Source organism: Monosiga brevicollis, genomic scaffold (assembly GCF_000002865.3).
Source record: "Monosiga brevicollis MX1 MONBRscaffold_41 genomic scaffold, whole genome shotgun sequence".
In the NCBI taxonomy this organism is placed as follows: domain Eukaryota; class Choanoflagellata; order Craspedida; family Salpingoecidae; genus Monosiga; species Monosiga brevicollis.
Window position 1 is genome coordinate 248,664 of NW_001865078.1, and position 17,535 is coordinate 266,198.

At 55.4% G+C, this 17,535-nt stretch overlaps 4 protein-coding genes across 4 annotated transcripts; 3 read left to right on the forward strand and 1 right to left on the reverse strand.

The window, feature by feature from the left end:
• Positions 1-595: 595 nt before the first annotated feature.
• MONBRDRAFT_39180 (uncharacterized protein) lies at positions 596-4,038 on the forward strand (the record flags this gene model as incomplete). Its single annotated transcript, XM_001750422.1, has 7 exons — positions 596-1,951; positions 2,222-2,398; positions 2,492-2,696; positions 2,780-2,991; positions 3,130-3,334; positions 3,416-3,522; positions 3,574-4,038. 7 exons carry the CDS (start codon positions 596-598, stop codon positions 4,036-4,038), a joined length of 2,727 nt encoding a protein of 908 aa, XP_001750474.1.
• A 411-nt stretch (positions 4,039-4,449) lies between these two features.
• MONBRDRAFT_29997 (uncharacterized protein) lies at positions 4,450-5,391 on the forward strand (the record flags this gene model as incomplete). Its single annotated transcript, XM_001750423.1, has 4 exons — positions 4,450-4,692; positions 4,780-4,827; positions 4,951-5,054; positions 5,280-5,391. The coding sequence occupies 4 exons, from the start codon at positions 4,450-4,452 to the stop codon at positions 5,389-5,391; spliced, it is 507 nt and encodes a 168-aa protein (XP_001750475.1).
• A 1,966-nt stretch (positions 5,392-7,357) lies between these two features.
• Positions 7,358-15,528, reverse strand: MONBRDRAFT_34594 (uncharacterized protein). Its single transcript, XM_001750461.1, has 20 exons — positions 15,012-15,528; positions 14,872-14,930; positions 14,705-14,757; positions 14,498-14,612; positions 14,232-14,337; positions 13,618-14,169; positions 13,390-13,507; positions 13,134-13,293; positions 12,925-13,030; positions 12,795-12,848; positions 12,631-12,702; positions 12,345-12,553; positions 12,212-12,263; positions 12,048-12,124; positions 11,843-11,951; positions 11,647-11,757; positions 11,211-11,296; positions 10,790-10,971; positions 10,417-10,598; positions 7,358-10,207 (listed from the first exon to the last, which is right to left on the reverse strand). The coding sequence occupies exons 1-20, from the start codon at positions 15,090-15,092 to the stop codon at positions 7,667-7,669; spliced, it is 5,025 nt and encodes a 1,674-aa protein (XP_001750513.1). The 5' UTR covers positions 15,093-15,528; the 3' UTR covers positions 7,358-7,666.
• A 587-nt stretch (positions 15,529-16,115) lies between these two features.
• MONBRDRAFT_29999 (uncharacterized protein) lies at positions 16,116-17,271 on the forward strand (the record flags this gene model as incomplete). Its single annotated transcript, XM_001750424.1, has 6 exons — positions 16,116-16,316; positions 16,387-16,465; positions 16,543-16,658; positions 16,748-16,829; positions 16,938-17,040; positions 17,124-17,271. 6 exons carry the CDS (start codon positions 16,116-16,118, stop codon positions 17,269-17,271), a joined length of 729 nt encoding a protein of 242 aa, XP_001750476.1.
• Between the last annotated feature and the right edge of the window lie 264 nt (positions 17,272-17,535).

Genomic DNA, 17,535 nt, shown 5'->3' on the forward strand with positions numbered 1-17,535 from the left:
CGAGTCTTTGTTAAATGAAGTCAAGAAGGAGATGCGATGAGAGAGGAGAGGGCGGGCTGAAAGACGAATTAAGGGAAAAGCTGCAGAGAGCAGCGAGAGCAGACGAAAGGGAAGAGAGAGAAAATGAATTGATTTGGTCGGTCAAAGAAGCACAACTACCACATAAGAGAGAGAAAGAGAGAGATTTAAGCAAAGTGACGTATTTTATACACTATCGCACAAGGGTTGGCAACGATCGAGAAACAGAAAAAAAAAAAAAGGTTCGATTGCTCCGTGCGCGCTGCTGGCTCGCGACGCTGGGGACGGGCGGCTGGTATCCTCTCAGCACGCAATTGTACTTGTGGTCACCTGCACAGGGCTGGATTGAAACTGCTTACCTCTAGTGTGATTTATTCTTGGTAGCTTCAAGAGACGAGGCGCCCTGCCCGTGTAATATTCTTTCATTCGGCATCGGCCTTGAACGAGATCATGATCTAGTTGGTCTTGAGACGCTACACGCCGCTGCTGCTGAGTGCGCTACCACCCTGCGCCTTCTCGCAGGCGCAGCGTTGGATTTTGATTACATCTCAAGACTATTCTCAGCTCGCAGCAAGCCATGGCCGATGCCATCGGCACCATGGTCGCTGCGGTGAGCGGGGCCATGCCCTCGGCCTCGGATGACATGTTTGCCAACTTGTCGCAGGACTTTGAGACGGCGCTTCAACAGCTGGACGTCGTGGTGCAGGGAATGAGTACCTTCAAGGACAATTTACTGGGCCTGGAGCTACCCACCGAAACCAACCTCGAGCTTCTTGCCAACGTCGGCTCCTTGCAAGCTGCCATGCTACAACTCTCCGTTCCGGCCCTGGACATGCTCCGGCTTGTTGATCTTTACCGTGAGCCCTGGGGTCACAAGAACAAAGCGTTCATCAGCTTGCACGAATCCTATGAGCGCCATCAACGACAACTGCAGATTGCACTCACCCAACTGGAGCAGACACAAGCAGCTCTGGACGTGTTTGAGCGGGAGCGACCCATCCAGCTTTGGCAGCGCGTGGTGCTTCGTGTTCTGGCCATTAAAACGCACAGTCGGCGGTGGGCCTCGCTACTGCCTGCCTATCGCCAGCGCGTCATGGCCGGCCTCGCCGCCAACCCCTTGAGCGATGATGAGGATGACGAGGACGCGGATGGCTCTGCTCAGCTTCCGCTTCCAGTCAAACCCGTGACCAAGCACCGCGTACCCCCCATCGTGCGCAGCTTGTTGGCCCGGGAGCGCGGCGAGACAGAGGGCAGCGCAGGCGTCACCGAACGGCTGCAAAAGGAGGTGCTCACCCTGCGACGCCAGCTTCAAGAAGCTGAGGAAAATCGCGCCTCTACCCACAAAGCTGTTCAAGCCGGCATTCCCACGCGAAAAACTGCCCCTGAAGCCAACTTGGCCGGCGTTCCTACCCACTACAGTGAATGCCTTGTGGAAGGGCAAAAGCAACTGGCTGCAGAGCAACGTGACCGTGCCCCGCTGCGTCTCGTCATCCACCTCATTGATGGCTGGCAGGACTGCACTCCCCCTGATCTTGTGGTGGAAGCCGCCTTGCTGCACGATGGACTCTCAAAGGCCGTGTCCAAAGTCAGCTTGCCCGCTGATCCCTTTGATGACCCTCCAGATGCAGACACCAGTAGTTTTGAGCTCGTGCTGCCACAGCCCGAGCGAAACAATGCACTTCGCATCCGTGTCTTTGGTGCTGGGTTGGGCCCACACGCCCAGTGTTTGGTTGACGGCCTGGTCAGCTGCGAGCCTCTTTTGGACGCGAGCCTGAGCCACAGCAACCGTATATTCAAGGAGAACGTGGGTATTACCGTGACCTGCCACGCCCGTGTTAGCATCCGCCTGCCCGTGACCGCCGGATACCAGGCCTACCGCCGTGAAGCGGATGCTCGATCTCGCAACGTTGAGGACATTAACCTAATTGCCAGCGTAACTCTGGCTCATACACCCACACGACCGTGCGTGGCCTGGCCTTTGCCTCCGTCTTGCCTGGCTGATACGTGAGCTGACCACACTACCTCGTATGTTTTGGTGTTTGCTTGACAGGCCTAGCGTGGAGCAGAGAGGGCCACATGACGCGACACGACCGCAATCTGTCATTCGACGACGTGGCCGGTGTGTTTCTCTTGTGGTTTGTCTTGCCCAACAAGCTTTCCACCCCGTTTCTAACCATTGTAACCTGTCTTGCCATGGAACTAGTTTGCGTGCGGCGATGCAAGATCCCCCGGCGACCGAGCTATCAGAGGGACAAATGGCCGGCAAGTGCTCCTGCGCACGCACCGGGCTGCACTCACCGACATGCTCACTCAAACGTGTGATGATTTGACAGATGACTTGTTCAACCTGCTCGATGTCAACTCTGAAGATTTGGACAAGGTCATCCCGCTTTGGCGTGCCTCTTCGTTGTACGAGCTGTTGCGAGCGGCAGCCAAGACTCACCCATGCTACGCTTTATCGGAATGAAATTAGGCCAACTTTACACTGCAGGAAATGATGGATCTTGCCATGCTTCATGCCTATCAGATGCAAGCCCTGAATGCACAGCATGAAGACCAGTTGGAGGAAGTACGGGCCGCAGCACGTCGTGTTCAGCAGGACCTGCAAGAGCTGCTTACAGAACACCCAGAGCTCAAGCAAATGCACCACATTTCCAGCCAAACCGACCTTCTCTTTGGTGGGCATTCTACCGGACCGACTTGCGCGCTGTCACCAGTGTGCGCCCACTCACGTGCATTGCATTTGTTTTTGGTGTCGCAGAGTCCTCCGTTAAGCGACCGGTTTCAAGTGCGCGAGCCCATGACCGACGTGGCGTTGGTATGGAGCAAAGCATGGGACTCGGCGAGTTTGGCGCTCCACTCGAGGACCGAGATCCGCTGGAGGAGCTAGATGCTCTGCCCGATTCCCGAGACATCCAAGCCCGCCGCCCGACGTTTGATCCCTCTCGGTTTGGCAGCACGTTGCCCAAGGGCGTGAGTGGCAGCAGCTTGACCCCACGTTTTGGTGTTATTATCGTCGGTGCTCCACCGTGTCGACTTTGCTAGAGAGCCGACAAAGCCACGATGCAGACTCACCGCTTCGCCCTATTGCATGCTGGGTCTGTTGCGCAGTTTTTGAATCGTCTTTTGTATTATGCAGAGCGCAGCTTGGAGCGGCGCCAGAGCCTTTTGGATCGGGTGATCACGGAGGAGCGGTATGCGCTCGAAGGAACCCTCGCCAGTAAACAGCTCTTGGACGATGCCAAGCCGGGACCCGATGCAACCACCCGCCCACCATCAACCCGAGCCCTCTCGGGGCGAATGCCCATTTCAACCGGTGCGCTCGGCACTTGGCAGTTTTGACTTTCCATCGTGTGTCTATAGCTCACCACATATGGGGCTCGATCCTCGCCTGTAGGCCATGGCGCGACCCTGCGCTACTCCAAGTCGCGTCCTGGACAAGTTTTTGGCTTGGAGTCGCGGCGGCGCTCATCCAGTAGTCGACTTCCGCCCCTTGGTGGCCAGGTAGATTTTTCCTATTTGGTGTGGTCATGAACCTATTTTTCGTGTTTGCAGCTGTATGCTTCACAGGCCCGGATGGCGAGCTTCTTTGCCGTGATTCTTTTCCTGACCCACCCGCACCCATGTGACTTGCAGATGGGCAATCAGTCGAGTGGTGCGCCGGATCTGGGCGCTCTGGTTCTTGACGCGCGTGTCGACTCGCCCGAGCCGCTTGGAACTCATCAGGGCGAAAGTTTGCGGCGTCAGGGCCTCATGCCCAACGGCCGGCCGGCCGCTCGACAACGACCCGGCTCAAGTCTCGTATCAACCTGGACAGGCAATTACGAACCGCCCGGCACCCCGGGTACTATGGCAGCAGCAGGAAGCGAGCCCATCAAGCGCCCTCCGTCCTCGGCCCTGTCAGTCGGAAGCAGCCGGCACCGCGACAGCTTGACGCCGGGGCTGATTCCATCAAACCATCACATGCACTTTGAGGCTGTGCGACCTCCTTCTCCCGTCACTAAGCTTGATGAGGAATAATTGGCGTGACAAAGCAAGGGACGGTTTGATAGAAAGCTGACCGGACGTGCCTTTGGTGAGTCGACCGCCATCAAGCTACGTGACATGTGACTGTAACCGAACGACTCTGTCAAATAATCAAAGCATCACATGACCGATTCTCCGCACCATCCCTCAGAACAACCGCGCACGTTCGGGAATTTTTGTTTTATTTCACTACATTCGGATGTACAAACAAAAAAAAATAATCTGATGTCAGTTGTTGTTTTTTTTGTTTTTTTTCCTTTTTTCGTAATTTCACACTCACTCACACACACACTCACACACACACTCACACACAGTGCAGAAGCAGAGACGCGCGCTGCCCTTTGAAAGCCGACGGGAGGGTGTTGTTTGACGGACAAGGGAGCCAGGTACCAGCCAACCCAAGACATGGCTGCCGTGACGATGGATCGCGGTCGGTTGAACCTGGCGTACCGGGATTTGCGGGAGGTGCCGCCGGCGATTGCCAGCAAGTTTGGGTCGGAATGTCAGGAGCTGGACCTGAGTCACAATCAGGTGCGCTCGGTGTCATCCCTCACCGGGTTTACAAAGCTGCACACTCTGATTCTGGACGACAACCTCCTGACCGAGCACAATTGCCAGTTTCGCTTTCATCCCGAGCTCTCGACCCTGGTGCGTATCGTTGTGTGGCGCACGACTCCACTTCTTCAAACGCGTCTTGTGCTCATTGCCTGCTTGATGACTGCTGGATGAGGGTAGTACATTAACAAGAACAAGATTAACAACCTCGGCGTCTTTGTGGAAGATGTGCGTCTCCAGCCGTGAGCTGATGCGCTGCGTTGTTGTGGTCCCAAAGACGTTTCTTACCCTCGCGCTCGTCACGCTATGTCATGTCTGCCTTGTCCTCTCATTCGCTCTGTTTCGCCACAGGTCAAGCGCGCCTTTCCCAAGCTTCGCGTTCTTAGCATGATCAACAATCCCGCGGCACCGTCGTACTTCAACGGCGGCTCCAAAGCTGAAAACACAGAGTACCGGTGCGTGAATCATAGTGCTGCCATGACCAACAAATTTGCCAGATAAATTTCAGCGGCAGCCCGCACACCAAAGAAGGAGAAAATAGTCACATCCACAACGCCCTTGCAACATGACTGCTGCTGGCATCGTGCACAGTGGGCTCGGCCCTACGCTGTGCTTGCTTGTGGCAGCTGCCACCCTGTCTTGAGCTAATATCCCGGTGTCCTGCTCTTGTCACTTGATAGCCTATACGTCATTAGCCAGCTTCCAGACCTGGTCATGTTGGATGACCTCAAAGTGTCCGAGGCGGAGCGTCAAGCGGCATCAAAATTCCGCCGTGCCGCCCACTTGTTTTAGGTTGCAGCACGCGCCTTGGCCTCTGGCCATTTCAGCCCGCACATGAGAATCAAGCGCGCCGCGCGCGCACCAAAGGCTCCGCCCCACAAGGACGGAACGATCAGGACATGATAGTATAGGTCCTCCGTGTGCCCGAGTTGAAGTTGTGGAAGCGGCGCTGCAAGAACGCTTCCATAATCTACAACCGGGAACCAAGTAGAACGCAGAGTAGCATGCCGCCACAAGTCAGGCAGAATAGCGTGTGATAAAATCGAATGTTTTTCCTCAACTGCATGCCCCCCCCTGTCAAGCCGCATGCCTCGGTGTGCATGTCCCCCTGTCAAGCCGTATGCCTTGGTGGCAACCCTCGTGTGTCAGCCTCGTTGACACAACTCGGCAGACTGACCTCGTCAACTCGATGCTGAACCATCCGTGGGCAATAGCTTCACAATTCGAGCTGCTTTTTTTCTGGGCTCGGGGGCCGTGGGATTCTCGCCAGCATAAAAAATGCGCAACAAATTGACGGCCTCGGAAGCGCACACGCCCGCCTCCACGGCCAGCTCCGCGGGCCAGGGCAGTTGGACCGCACTATCTGGTGCTGGATACTACCAGCCAGGCATAGGGAGGGATGCGAGACAATGCCGATGAACTTCTGCTCAAGACGCTCGCTCACATGCGACGCCGTGCTCATCACTTACGCTGCTGATGGGCAGCACGGTTCCACAACCACCAAAGTGCTCGTTTGAGCAGCCATAAATAGCCTTGGGCACCCCCAGCAACCTGCTCAGCAGTCCAAACCTGTGAGAGCCGGGGGTCATGCTCACCTACTGCCACGTGGGACAGGGCTGAAGCGTACCGGAGTGCATAGGCACACATGACGCAGGGCTCTACTGTCACATATAGCGTGGCCCGTGCAACAAGATCGCGTGCCTCGTCCAGCCCCTCCTGCTCCACCAAGGCATCAAAGGCCACCAACTCTGCGGCAAACGCAGCGCGAGGCATGAGCAAACAATGACACAACAACCGCCCTCGCGCGCACACACGACCACACCAACCTGCATGACGCGTTGCATTCCGGTCTCGATTGGTCTCATTGTGTCCACGCGCAACAACCCGCTCATCCACCACATAAACACAGCCAACCGGCACCTCACCCGCCGTTGTCGCCGCCGCCGCCACCTTGAGCGCCTCACTCATCCAGCGCTCCGGCGCGCTCATCGCTCTGGTGTTGTTCACCACCAAGTATAAAATCAAACGACCCCTTTGAACTTAAAGACCAAGCTCGGGATTGTCAGACGCTTCCATTTTATTTATTTTTTTTCGCAAAATTGATAAAATTCATGTTTTTACGAGCAAAATGGTCAGATCAGCTCGTTGAAGGGTGCTGGCTCATTGGCTGCAGATCGCCTGCTTGGTCGTCCCCTCAATTGCCCAATTGGATCACCGCCCTCAGGATCAACGGTGCCATGGCGGGGCGTTGTTGTTTATGTTGGACAAATGTTGCCGCGTATGGTCCCTCGCCATCTGCGCATGGCTCCTAAGCGAGGGCCTCTGAATGCTCTCTGCGCCGGCTGGACAGCATGATGGCATCAAGAAGACCCACACCGTGGCGCAAATCTGGCCAGACACACGGAATGCTCTGTACCGTGATGCCGTGTTGAAAGCAGGCAATGTCGCTCGAAAAAGGCAAGGGCGGTGGCAGCGTGAGATTGGCTTCCACACCGGTGCCAAAGCTCGTGGGTAGCTCGCCACTGAGAGGTGCGGTTCGGAGCGTTCGAAACGCACCGATCTGTGTGTTGATGTTATTGTAAAGAGGGTGCACTCTTCCAAAACATGTTTTGGCAGACAATGCTTGGGGAGAAATAGCGCAAGTCAATCGCTGCTCCGAGCTAAAAAGTGCTCAGAAGAGGTTGATGGTCAAGCACGAATGTGACTTGACATTCTCGCCCAAGACTGGCAGGAAAATCAGTTGTCAAAAAAAGAGCTTGACAGTCAAAATGATCAATTGGAGTATTGCGCTTTACACACACGAGTATCATCAGCTCCAACCTCTCAAGAAAAGAGCGGGGTGGATAACCAAGGCAGCTATACAACCTCGCAGACATGGTCAAACACGCGCACACAATAACAGAAAACGCAAGACGAGGAGTCAAAGAGAGAACACAAAAGCAGGTGCACAATCCCAGGGCGATGCACGAGTGTCCCATTGTTCAGTTCCAAAACAAAACAAAAAAAAAAAAAAAAAAAAACATGTCGTGCCACATCCCGATGAGCTCGTTCGAGCACAGAGTGGCACTTACAGCCCCTTGACAACCTTGGGCGGAGGCCCGCCAGACGCTTGAGTGGAACGCTTGTGTCTGCGGGACGCCTGAGGGGAACGCTTGGACGCGGTCTGACCAGACTCACCAGGCTCATCTGGATCGGACGAAGGCGTTGGCTCCAACAGCCCCTCGTTGAGCGTGTGTGGATGTGGGCTGAGTACGTGCCCCTCGAGTGCATGTGTCAGCACAGCCTGGCGCCGCTCTTCTGGGACCGCAGGTGACACATAAATCCACACGCTGTCGGCAGCGACAACCTTGGCCAACTCGAACGGGGGCTGCACCTTTTGGAACGCGGGGTGAGGAGCATTTGGCCTGTGGTGCGACGTCAGAATCCACGGGTTGCCAGGGCCATCAATCTCGGTCACCACCACCAGGACATTGGCCAACTCATCTGGCTCGGCAATGGCGAGGTTGTCAGAATTCAAATCGCTGACAGTGACCGCCAGCTGCGACATCCACGCGTTGGCTGGTTGGAGGCCCGCTTGGTCGTAGAGGCGGACAGTAAAGCGCTCGGCCGTAAAATCATGAACACTTCCGTGGCACATGCCCACCGTCCAGAGCGCCGGATCAAAGTCCACCGTGCTTGACATGCCATTGGCGGCGAGGGCTGCTTCAAACGTAGGATTGGCTGTCGTGGCGACCATTGGACGAGGCCCAGAGACGCCCATGGTCGTGGCTGAAGCTGACCCCACTGCCGAGGTCAGTTGAGCCACGGGTAGGGTCTTGAGCATGACGTTGACTTGCTGCTTCTGGTTGAGAGTGAGCTTCGCTGCTGGGTTGCGAAGGCCACGGTTGGCCCAAAAGTCGACGCTTTCGATCGCCACGTCACCATCTGCCACGACAACGCGACGGTCGCCCGCAAACACGCGTACAATGCGGGCGCGTGCAAGGGCAGGCACGCGCCTTTTAGGCTTTCCGGCCTTACGCCACTTCTCGAGCGCTTCCAGGTCTTCAGGCCCAAAAGTGCCAGTTACGTCAAAGGCCAGATGCTGGCCCTTCTTGCCCTGGCAGCGGGCGCAGCGAGCACCGCCCGCAAAGGCGTTTTGAATGGCGACCGTGTCCACGAGCACCCCATCACCCGTCTCCAGCCCATAGCGCCCAGACGGCTGCTTGCCAATGTTGGCGTCCAAGCGCATGCGGCGCGGGCTGCCCACGGTAAAAGCGCCAAGACGTTCACCTCGCGGGTCACCCTCCGGGATGAGGTAGTTGTCATATTCGTAGGGCAGAGTTGAGTAGGCCCACCAGTCACCGATCGTGCCGTCGTTTGTGGTTGATGCTGCAGCGTTACCCTCACCATCGACGTCAGCAGGGGTTGACCAGGAGAACTGAGGCGCTTCGCCATTGGTTGGAAACACCAAGTTGGGCTTGGTCCAAGGATAGATGCGGTATGCCTTGGTGGCCTCATCGGGGAGCGACTCGGGCAAGGGGGTGAAGCCGGGCTTATTCTCTGGCACCCAAGCGCGCTGCCAGGACATCAACTGGCGTTCAATATTGGAGTGGTGGAGCCAAAAGATTGGGTCATAGATGGACTGCAGGCTGGTCATGGTACCAGTGAATGAGCCGTCCCCGTATGAGCCGCCCAAGCGGTTGTGGAAAAGGTTGTGTGGCTGCTCCATGCTACCGCTACCACCGGCCGCCGTGGTGGCAAACTCCTCCAAGTTGGGGTTGAGCATGGCGTCGTGGACCATGTCGCGGATCGAGTTGGTGGCCTTGGTTTTTTTGCTCGGATCAGCAGGAGTGTACAGCACCGGCCAGCTTTCAGTGTACCCGTAGGCCTGTGAGCGATAGGCCGGGTCGCGCGTCGTGCAGTTGAAATCATCAGGATACTGGCCGGGAAACTTTTCATGAAGCTGGTCCTCGGCGTGCACGGGGGCGAACCAGCGATAGAGCGGGTTCGGAAAGGCCATGTGCTGTGGGAAGCCCTTGTCAGCAAATTTGTCGGAGCGCACAATGTACTGGGGGTTGCTGAGGTAAGGGGGAAGGGCAAGGCCATCCCAGTTGTCCCAGTCGAGATAGTGGGCACCAAGGGCGTCAAAGTTGTTGTGGCCCTTGTCCATCGGGTCGTTCTCTTGCAGCAGCCACTCAAACTCGGCCATGAGAGGTCGATGCCACCAGAAGAACGGTGTCCAGCCGTGCCAGCAAAACTCATGGGTGAGGTAGCTCTCGGGCGCGTCAGCCTCGATCTTGCGAGGCGTGACGTTGGGCTGAGGGTCTGGCCAGGAGGTCATGGTATCGTGTTGATCCAGTGTGGCCGTGCTCTTGCCTTCGGGGAAGAGGGGAGCGGCCGCCTCAGCTTGTGCCGCATCGAGATCGGCCTTGACTTTCATAAGGGGTCGATGAGCCTTGTCAAGGTTGTTGTTTTTCCACACCTCGATTTGCTCCTGGTCAGCCTTGGTACCAAAGCCACCGCCGTGCATTCCAAGTAAGCGGCGGTACGCCACACGCCCATGGTTTGGATCATCGCTGGTTTGCAGCTTGTGGAGTGCGATCATGTAGCGATCGCACTCGAACAAGGCCTGCCCGTCGGCATTGTTGAAGAGCGCCGAGAAGTTGCGACGCAACGTCTTCTTGCCAGACGGAGGTTGATTCCGCGACATGGCGCACGGCAGGGGCAAGAGGGAAAAAAAAAAAATGAAGAAAGGCACGACTCACTGGTCAGGATCAGACCATCAAAGCAACACGATCAGGCACGCAAGGCGCGTGGCACTGGGCGCAGTGGGGGGACCATGGTGTTGCGATTGCAATCGATCGCTCTAGGCTTATCGTATCTGTTTTCCGAGTCACACGTCACCTTTTGCAAACTTTGTGGGTAATTCTGGGTTATTGGGGGAATTGACAGGGGATAAGTGTCCGGATCCATGACCCGACCCATAAGGACGTTTCCGATTTCTCTCGCGGCAGGAGCCACTGGGGCGATCGATCGACGTGTTGGCGGTCATAGTACATGGATGGGCACATGGACAAACGCCGGTCGAGCTCTGACGCACGCCTGGCGCGCCAGTCTGAAATCGGATCGACGTAAACGGATCCTGTTTTTTTTTCCAGCGCACAAGAGTAGATGTCTTAACAAAGAGGAAGAGAGGTGATCAAATGAATACCTAAGTAGGGGCAGGGACCGGGAGTGGACCCCTCTAGTGCGTATGGCGACGGAAGGGTGTCCAGGAAATTGTTTTTCAGCGTCATTGGGGTGGTGAAGTAGGTGGACCGCCAAACTGGACAATGATGCTCGCGCCTTGCTGCGCCTTTTGAGTTTATGCGATATTTTGGGCTCTCGTTTTGACTGCATGAAAGCAAGAGTGCGCGCCTGCTTCAAGAAGCCAGCTTGCTACGCACAACAAGCTGGAAAGAGCTTGCGAATCGTACATCAACCGCTTGTCCGGCAAGTCGCTTGAGGCCTTGACTCAAAGAACGATGAGTTCGAGGCAGCCCATATGACTCTGGCTGAGCTCATGGTACTAGAAAGGCGCGAGGAAGCATGAAACCAAGGTCTCAGACATGTGTTGAACAAGCCTTACGCACAAAGCTCCATCACTTAACGCCACATTGATTCCCAAGTTGATGCTGGCAATCTGTGAGTTCTCTGCCAGGTTCTGAGCCTGACACTCCTAATGTGCCTTATTACTGAGTTTTTAAATGGCAATGGGTGTCCACGACACATCATGCGTCACACGCTGACACAACAAAAGGAGCACATTTCATCAATCCATTGGCTCAAAACTTTCCTCAAACAGGCGGTATGCACGATCGGGCAATACGTGCCCCTCGTGGAGCACGGCTTGCCACAGCGTCCGCAACCAATAAAAAGCACTGTCTGGCTCTGGACAGAAACGGTACCGGGGGACACGCACAACCTGCACAAACAGCATTCATGAGCCCCAGCCAACCAGGAAAACGTTCTCCCCTCTTCATCACAAAGTACAACAGGGACGGCCAAGCAGCACAAGTCAAAACTCACGGGAAAGCGGTCAGCAGGCCAACGGGCCAGCTCGGCTCGGATGGCCGATGTCCAGTGCGAAACACTTGCGCCTCGATCGTGCTGCAATAGCGCCTCAAATACGCGCAATAGCTATTCGCAGTTCAAAATACCTTGTTCATGAGAAGACGCGGCGATGGGTTGCTGAGACACACGAGCCAGTGGCCTGAACTCTTACCGTATTCAAGTTACTCAAAGGCCGCCCTAAATGGGCATGTGAGGCCAGTTGCCCCAATAGCTTGGCCTCGGTCAACAGACAGTACACCAAAGACACTTGACTGCGCGTGCTGCATTCCATGAACATGCACAACAGATCATCATGAGAGCAGAGCCTCTTTCTCGCCCGTTTGCCACCTTCATGATTGATAAAGCTGGCAACCTACTTGTGTGATAAAGTTGCGCTAATGACACTCAAGACAGCACGCAAACAGCGCTGCGCTGCCCGCAAATGCGCCAAGTTCTAACAGCAAATCCCAATCGCACGCTATTCATGAGCGATGGACTATACACACATGAGCATTTGACGCCCTGCATTCGACACACATACCTGCTGTCCCTGGCGGCTGTTAAAGTAAATGCGGTGACACAACTTGAAAAGCCTAGACAACAATGCCCAAACAGGATTGTCGTCAGCAGAGCGGACCGGGCATTGAGGCCATGCCTGCATTCCCGAGACAAACCGCGTCAACAGCTGCGAGCTGTGATTGCTCAGCTGCACGGCATACGGCGCCAGATTCAGAAGAATGCCGATTCCCGAGATGAAAAAGTCGCGGTCCCGCACAGTCTTGAGATTAAAGTGAAGGCAGTTGCTCAGCAACCCAATCGCCAGATCCACCACCGAATCAGTCGTCGCGTCATGCACCTTGTACCAACTGGCCTCTTCCACGAGCTAGCAGCCAAAAACAAATGCGTGAACTGTCCCCGAGGTCACCGGGGCCCTTTGTGTCTGTAATCGGAAAGACACACCGTATTTTGCAACGTAGCACACGAGGACACTCGCTCCGTAAGCATCAGCAAGCACAATAGTTGAAGTCGCCCCTGCCATCATACCATCCATATTGAGGTATTGAAAATCAACTTGAACGACCGTCTTACACGGTGACGCGCCCGAGGCAAGCCACGGCACAAACCAGTTCAAACTTGGCCAACGATAGGCCATGCAGGCCTTGTAAGAGGCGCAGCACCTGCCAATATGACAAGGCCGTTAGATCATCAAAACCTCATCAAAATGTGACAACGATGGTTCTGGGCCACCCGTACCAAATGGCTGGTGCGCTGCGCGTCGTCCAAGATGAAGGTATAAAATTGGTTGTTATAGCAGAGCCAGTGATAAAGCCAGGCTGCACCGCTCACGGTATCCAAGTGCCTGACATGCCCGATCAAACATGAGAAAAGCGAGCATGCTTTACTTCGTTCTGTCACGTAAAATGAGACAAAGACTCGGCGAGGCCCCCAAAAGCGAGATGTACCGAAGACAGGTGGTCAGAAGCTCCTCAAAAGACAACGTCCAGCGGCGCACGTGACTGTGAGCTTCTGGAAAGACCGTCAGCACTTTAGATGGTGCATGACTACTTGGGCCAGCATTGCGCAAAACGTCCCAAAACGCCTGGCCCCGCTGCGCTCGTACACCTGATCCACGCAGACCACACGAGATGAGCTGGCCAGACCAATTCAATACGGGCCACAGCAACCATGATGACAAACGAAAGGGCACATATCACAGACCTGACTGGTAGTAGAGCAGGATGAGCAGGAGCTGCGGGGCGCGCAGCTGCAAGAGCTGCCAGCGGAGATGCGCACGCTCACGCTGGGCCTGATTGGCCCCGAACATTTGCTGGGCCAGCTGAAATGGAGGTGCAATAATAATGTGTGAGTTTGGTCAAGGGATGAGCGCTCGAGCAGCTGGCCAGCCTGGCGTGCTAATGTTGACAAAGGACAAGGCGGTACACGTACAGCCACGGGCATCAAGAATAGCTGGCTAATGTCGCGTACAAGATCGTCCTCCTCTTCGCGGGCATCAAGGGCGTTGGCACGCCCCAGGAACGCCGCCAGGTGCACCCATGCTTGCTGAAGTTCCTCATACGGCAACGTCAGCCAGGCATCGACGGCTGCCGAGATGGATGCCTCACGAAAGTCATGGTGCAAATTTCTGGAGAGCAACACAAGCATGGTGGACACGGATTCGAGCAGCACGGCCTGTTCTTCATGTGTTTCGGCATCGACGGTCAGCCCTTGCGCCAGCAGCTTCATCAAGGCCAGAGTGTGGGAATAATTAAGCAGTTCAGAGGGCGTGACTTGCTCGCCGACCAGTGGGCTCTGTGGGCGAGAGGGATCGGCAAAGGCCTTGTTCTTGAGAACCTTGGGCACGGGTGAGCGCAACCCCTGCTCCATCGCCGTGCTCAAGTCTGTTTCCTGCTGCGGTGGGCGGTAAATGGCCAAGACATATTCCATGCGGTAGGTGGCAGGCTCCAGCTGCGCAACGGCGACCACGACAGGTAAGCCAACCTAATCAACAAGTCCCTTTATACGCAACAAGCGACAGTTTGGACAGAACCACATGTCCGTACGTGAGCCAACAAGGCTTGCTCCGACACGGTCGACACCAAGAAGCGAAGTAAATGTCGCAGCAAGGTAAGGGCGGCTGTAAGCTGGCGCAGCAGCGCGCTTCGCTCCCTGCCAAAACAAATTGACCCACAATATCCAACCAAATGAGAGTGGCGCACTGTCGTGCTATAAAATAAGGCATCAAGCCTGATGGTAGCCTTTTTTATGAATCCATCTTGGCTGCACTTGACTTGGAACCAACATGACTACGGTGGGATAGACGACTAACCGCGGTGTGGGCCGTGCAGAGGATGCAGCGCTGTCGAGCCCACCAGCTTGCTCAGTGACGCGCACAGCCAACTGCGTCAGGTGCACAACATTTTTTGTCCAAGGGCCCGTTTTGACTAGAGAGCACGGCAGCCACAAGGCCGTTGAGACTTGCAATAGAGCTGGAAGAGTATATGGCAGGGCGCTGGGGATCAAGTTCTCTACGCACCAACAGCCGAACCGAGCCCGTCCACAAACTGCGCCACGGCATCGGCCGTAGCGCTATTCCAACCAAAGCGAAGCAAGCAAAACCAATCAAGGGCCTCAAATGAATGGGCAGGAGGAACGACTTGTGGCAAGTTTCATGCGCGCGATGGGCGGACCAAGAGGACTTACGCATCGCCTTCAACACCATAGTCGTGCTGCAAAAGCTCTGCCACGTCTGCCTCTGCCACCTATACCAGGTCCATGTTTACTGAGAAGAGGAGTGTCAATGGACACCAAAGCACCGACGTGATCCAGGACACAAAATCTACCTTCTGAGAGCTGGCCACGCGCTGCAGCCCACTAGCCGCCTGGGGCTTGGGGTGAGCCGCCGTGCTCACCAAAGCGCCCATGGCACAAAGGGTACAGCCGAGAGGCAACCTGTAGCGCCCGATCAAGGAAGATGTGCCACTCACAAGCAGGTCGACCTCAGGAACTAATATTCAGACGGCGCACGGCGCACGGTCGAGTTTGCTGTCCCCCAATTTGATCCTGCTACCCCAGCGCCAGCCATTGGTGCCTCCACGACCAAGTCCAGTGCGGTCCAGGCCCACAAAGCGAGCACAAAGAACGGGGATGCGGGTTCCGATTCGACGAGTCTAAGAGCTGGCCGGGCGCGCCAAAGCCTCTAGGGGCCCTTCAAAGCTCTGCCAACGCTCGAGCCAGCACAGCTGGCCAACGTCGGCGCCAAATTGACAACGCGACAGTCTTTTGCCCCAGTCCTTGAGCCGTTGCGCCAGATACACCAAGACACAGCTACCCCAGGGGGGTGATACTTGACCAACCAGGATACTTCAACCCCGCCCTAGAGGCAAAATAAAAACGGCCAAGATGCCACTGATCAAGAAATATTATTACGCCACTCGGACCACTCGCCCGCAACGCCCTCGCTCTGTCGTCACCGCGCGCGAGAGAGAGAGAGAGAGAGAGAGAAAGAGAGAGAGAGAGAGAGAGAGTGTGTGTGTGTGTGTGTGTGTGTGTGTGTGTGTGTGTGTGTGGAAGGAAAGAGAGAGGAGAAGTGCTAAAGCAAAAATTTAGAGAGTTGTTCGCTTAGCTCATCGCAGCACGTATTGAGGAGAAGCAGTAACAGAGATAGAGACACCTCGATGAGCAGTTGCAGAGATACATCCAGCCAGTTGCGTTTTCAACCAAAGTCTGACTTTATCCACACTTCCGCTTATGCACTTTTTTTTTTGCTTTTTTCTCTTTTTTGCTTTTTTGCTTTTTTTTTTTTTTTTTTTGAAAAAAAATTGGAAGCTCAGAACACCATTTGGCGACGAGCTGACGGGGCTACAGCAAGAGGAAGAGGAGCCAGTTGGGGCTCGACTTGATCGCAGTGCTGCTGGTGGTGGTTTTGCTTTTTTTTCTTTGGAAGTATGGCTGGAGCTGCGGCTTCACCGGCGCGGAAGCGGGCCAAACGTGGGGCTGCTTCGGCGGTGGATGCGCTGGAGCTGACGCGGCAGATCACAGACCTCGTGCCTGCTGCTTATTGGAGCGCCTCCAAGCTGCCGCCATTGTGCATGCAGCACCATCTGACCGCCCTGAACGTCGAGCAAACTGCTGTTCAACGTAGCTTGGTGCGTGCACCTATCCTGTCTCGTTTTCGAAAATGAACACAAGCCATGCCTCACGTGGGCTCGATGCTAGGATGCTTTGAAGCGCAAGGGGGATATTCTCATGTTTCATCTGGGAGGCCCGCACAGCGACGTTCTTGTGCGAACCAACGGTGCGCTGATCAAAGTTGCTTGTCTGCACGAACGTGCTTTGGCATAGTCTCGGCCAGCTCATCCGTGTGGCTCCCAGATTATCTAGCACACATTGAGCTCTGCACTCAGCGAGTTCGCGCGGATGATCAACGAGTCTTTGCCCTCTTCAAAACCATTGCCGCTCAAAATGCCCTCAAACGGTCTATTACTCAGGTCTGTCCACTTACCCATGCTTACGATGCTAGTTGATTTGGTCCGAGCTTCCTGGCGCCCCCAATATTGACTTGTCCGCTTCCCCACAGGTCGTCTTGGAAGGCGACTATCGGCTCGTCGAAGAAGAAATTCAACTCTTGCAACGGGCTGGGTTCCTAACGCTGCGTGACGGTAGGTGCTTTAGAACACCTTGACCCGTCTCTAGGCGGCACTACATTCAGCCTCACTTGAACATGGTATCTTATCTGCGCCCTCGTGCTTGGACCTTTGCGGTCGTAGGTGACTCTTATTGGTTTGCTGTTCCCAGCGTTGGCTCATATGTTGCTGACTTGGCTGCTGGTCAGCGCATTCTCCTTGACCGTATCAAGCGGAAAAAGTTCAAGTCAGTGTTTTTTATTCGCCCCAATGACCGGGTATAGAAATTACACTTGCCAGCATAACTTGGCTCGCCCGTCACGTCCGTAGAGAATGCTATGCCACTGATCTTCTCGCTATCAAGTCTCGCAAAATTCGCTTGCCCCTGCGTCTGCACTTGCTGGACCTGATTGGCGCCGAACGAGTCGAAACCTTTGATACATCGTCTGGCCGCCTCCTGCGTCTGACACGCTTGTAGCCGACTTTTGGCCCCGAGGGCCGTCGTGTCCGTGACACCGTATCCTTACCCCTTTCATCCATCCCTTTAACCGCCCTTATTCACATATCCCCCTCGGCTCGCTGCATTATTGCGGTCTGAAAGAGAGTTTGTGCTGTGTAACTCTCGCCGGGTGCCTGACGAATCGAAGTAAATAGACCCGTGTTCAGGCTCGCGCGACTCTAAGCTTTGGAAAATCAATTTTGCCACCTCAGGCAGGTGGCTCTGGTTGGTGCGCACAAGCGC